This window comes from Malaya genurostris, chromosome 1 (assembly GCF_030247185.1).
Source record: "Malaya genurostris strain Urasoe2022 chromosome 1, Malgen_1.1, whole genome shotgun sequence".
Classification (NCBI taxonomy): domain Eukaryota; kingdom Metazoa; phylum Arthropoda; class Insecta; order Diptera; family Culicidae; genus Malaya; species Malaya genurostris.
Window position 1 is genome coordinate 18,260,622 of NC_080570.1, and position 2,526 is coordinate 18,263,147.

Sequence of the window (2,526 nt, forward strand, 5' to 3'; positions counted from 1 at the left end):
TACAATTCCATGCCAAATTGCTGGATTTCATCTTGATTTGACTTCCGGTTCCGAAATAACAGTGTGGTAGGTAAACAATTTTATTGCATGCTTATTAAAAGGTATAGTATATCTGCTCTTCTGTACAGCTTCCAGAACGAGTTACCACTAAAAGTAGCATGTTATTTCGTGATCAGTGCTTCAATGAAACACGCAATGATCCAATCAGACGACAGTTTCGTATAAAACGTCAACCGGAATCAACTAATGGATTTAGTATACCAGCAATGTTCCACTTGCTTCTATTCACCTTGGGTCTAGTTTTCCTAGGCACCACCAGCAACCTCGTCGACTGTGTTGCCATGGAGTTGGATCTGGATCGATTCGAGCAGATATCCGGATTTAACCTAATAGACTTCTCCAAAATGCGGGTCCGAAAGTTCAACCGAACTACCTACGTACTGGACGGAGAGTTCGAATTATTTGAAGACCTCAACGATAAATACCAAGGTGCAGTTACATGTGCATATAGTGCCCTTGGTAACAATCAGTGGAACGAGTATCCGTTCAAAATATCCAAGGATAAATTGTGCAATGTGTTTAATGGGGCATACAAGGAATACCAAGAGTATTTCGTTGAATCCACAAACCTGCCACGGGTTGGGGATGATTGGCTCTGTCCGTTCCCGAAAGGTAAATATTGGGTACGGAATTTAGCTCCAAAGGCCGATTGGGTACCAAAGGTCGTTCCTGCTGGATACTGGAGACTTACCATGTGGCTATATGATACTAAGGATGAAGTCGTCTTCAAGGCTCATTTCTTCATGAAACTTACTAAAGGATATTTTTAAAGAAAAAAATTTCAATACCTTAAGAATCCGTTAAAGACATAATCGTTTCATATCTTGATGCATAATAGTGTTCAATTACTGATTTCGAAAATCCGAAGAAGTGAAGGGTGGGTAATTTCAGAGACGTAACCTAGTAAGGCTTATAAAGCGAAGTTTTATGGAAACAAGAAATTAAGCTATCCATCCACGATTATCTGAATGTTCAGGTGTTACTTTTGATTTGAATAATATTCTCAAGTCATTTTCTACTCGCTGTTCTATTTCTACTATAATCGAAAATTCTTCCGCATTCGTTCATACATCAAACCATGGGCAGAGATTGTAGACTTACAAAGCTCAAAAAGAACAGGGACTAATTGCAGCGGAAATCAAAATCAAACGTAAGTTTTATCGCGACTATTTGACAGTAAATTAAAACGTAGTAATGGTCGACGCATATCGTAGAATAAATTTGTTTTTTTTTCCTGCAATGCAAAGAAAAGGAGTTTCCCTAAATCAGGTGCACAACTTTGCTTCCGCCGTTTTTTTTTTCAAAATTAAAAGCTTTATTGTGAAAAAGTGCTTACAGATGTATTATTCAAAGTATTGTCCGTCGCTAGCGACAACTTTCTCCCATATTTCCGGCAATTTTTGGATCCCGGCTCGAAAAAGGAGTCCTCTTTTGACGCTATCCATGAAGCAATCCATTTTTCCAACTCTTCGAAGGATTAAAAATGTTGATCTGCCAGGCCGTGTGTGATCGAACGGAATAGGTGGAAGTCAGAAGGGGCGACATCTGGAGAATACGGCGGGTGGGGCAAGACTTCCCATTTCAGTGTTTCCAGATACTTTTTGACCACTTTTGCGACGTGAGGCCAAGCATTGTCGTGTTGGAGGATGACTTTACCATGTCGCTCTTGATACTGTGGCCGCTTTTCTTTTAGCGCGCGACTAAGGCGCATCAGTTGCGTTCGGTAGCGATCTCCTGTGATGGTTTTAAGAGCTCGTAGTAAAGACGTTTTGAAATGGCTTACTGACTCACTCCCAACGATTCGGCAAGCTCTTCTTCGGTTTGGCGCGAATCCTCATCAAGCAATGCTTCTAGTTGTTCATCTTTGATGGTTTTTACTCTTCCACCACCATGTTTGTCTTCGACATCGAAATTACCATTCTTAAAACGTTGAAACCACTCCCGACAAGTTCTTTTACTCAGAGCAGCATCACCGTGAGTTTCTGAGAGCATTCGATACGCTTCAGCTGCATTTTTTCGAATTGTAACAGAAGAAACTTCCCACAAATGGCGAGAATTGGGCACATAAACAGACATTTTCGAGCGTGAATAATACGAAAACAAGAACAACTGTCACTGAAACGGCGATGACAATTCGTTAGGCACTGTACACACTCACTTTAAAGGCATTATCATCTATGTATTTTGACCAGCCTCAGCCGATACAGCCACCTATCGGAAAACGGCGGAAGCAAAGTTGTACATCTGATATTTTTACGGAGAAGTTTAAATTTCCCACGACAACAAAAAAAAATACTTGATATAGCAGGCCAATTCCAGCTGGAGTAGAAACAAAAATCGAAGCTTGATTACAACCGAATCGAATCAGTTTCTTGCGTCACGTCTCAAAAAAATAACAATACGCATTTTGAAATTTGAAAGAAAAAACCACTTTATTTGAAACTCATATCAGAACCCAACGCTGAC

General features: G+C 40.3%; 1 protein-coding gene across 1 annotated transcript; it reads left to right on the forward strand.

The window, feature by feature from the left end:
- Window positions 1–266: 266 nt before the first annotated feature.
- On the forward strand, window positions 267–830 carry LOC131426358 (uncharacterized). Its single transcript, XM_058589068.1, has one exon. It carries the CDS (start codon window positions 267–269, stop codon window positions 828–830), a length of 564 nt encoding a protein of 187 aa, XP_058445051.1.
- The last annotated feature ends 1,696 nt before the right edge of the window (window positions 831–2,526 follow it).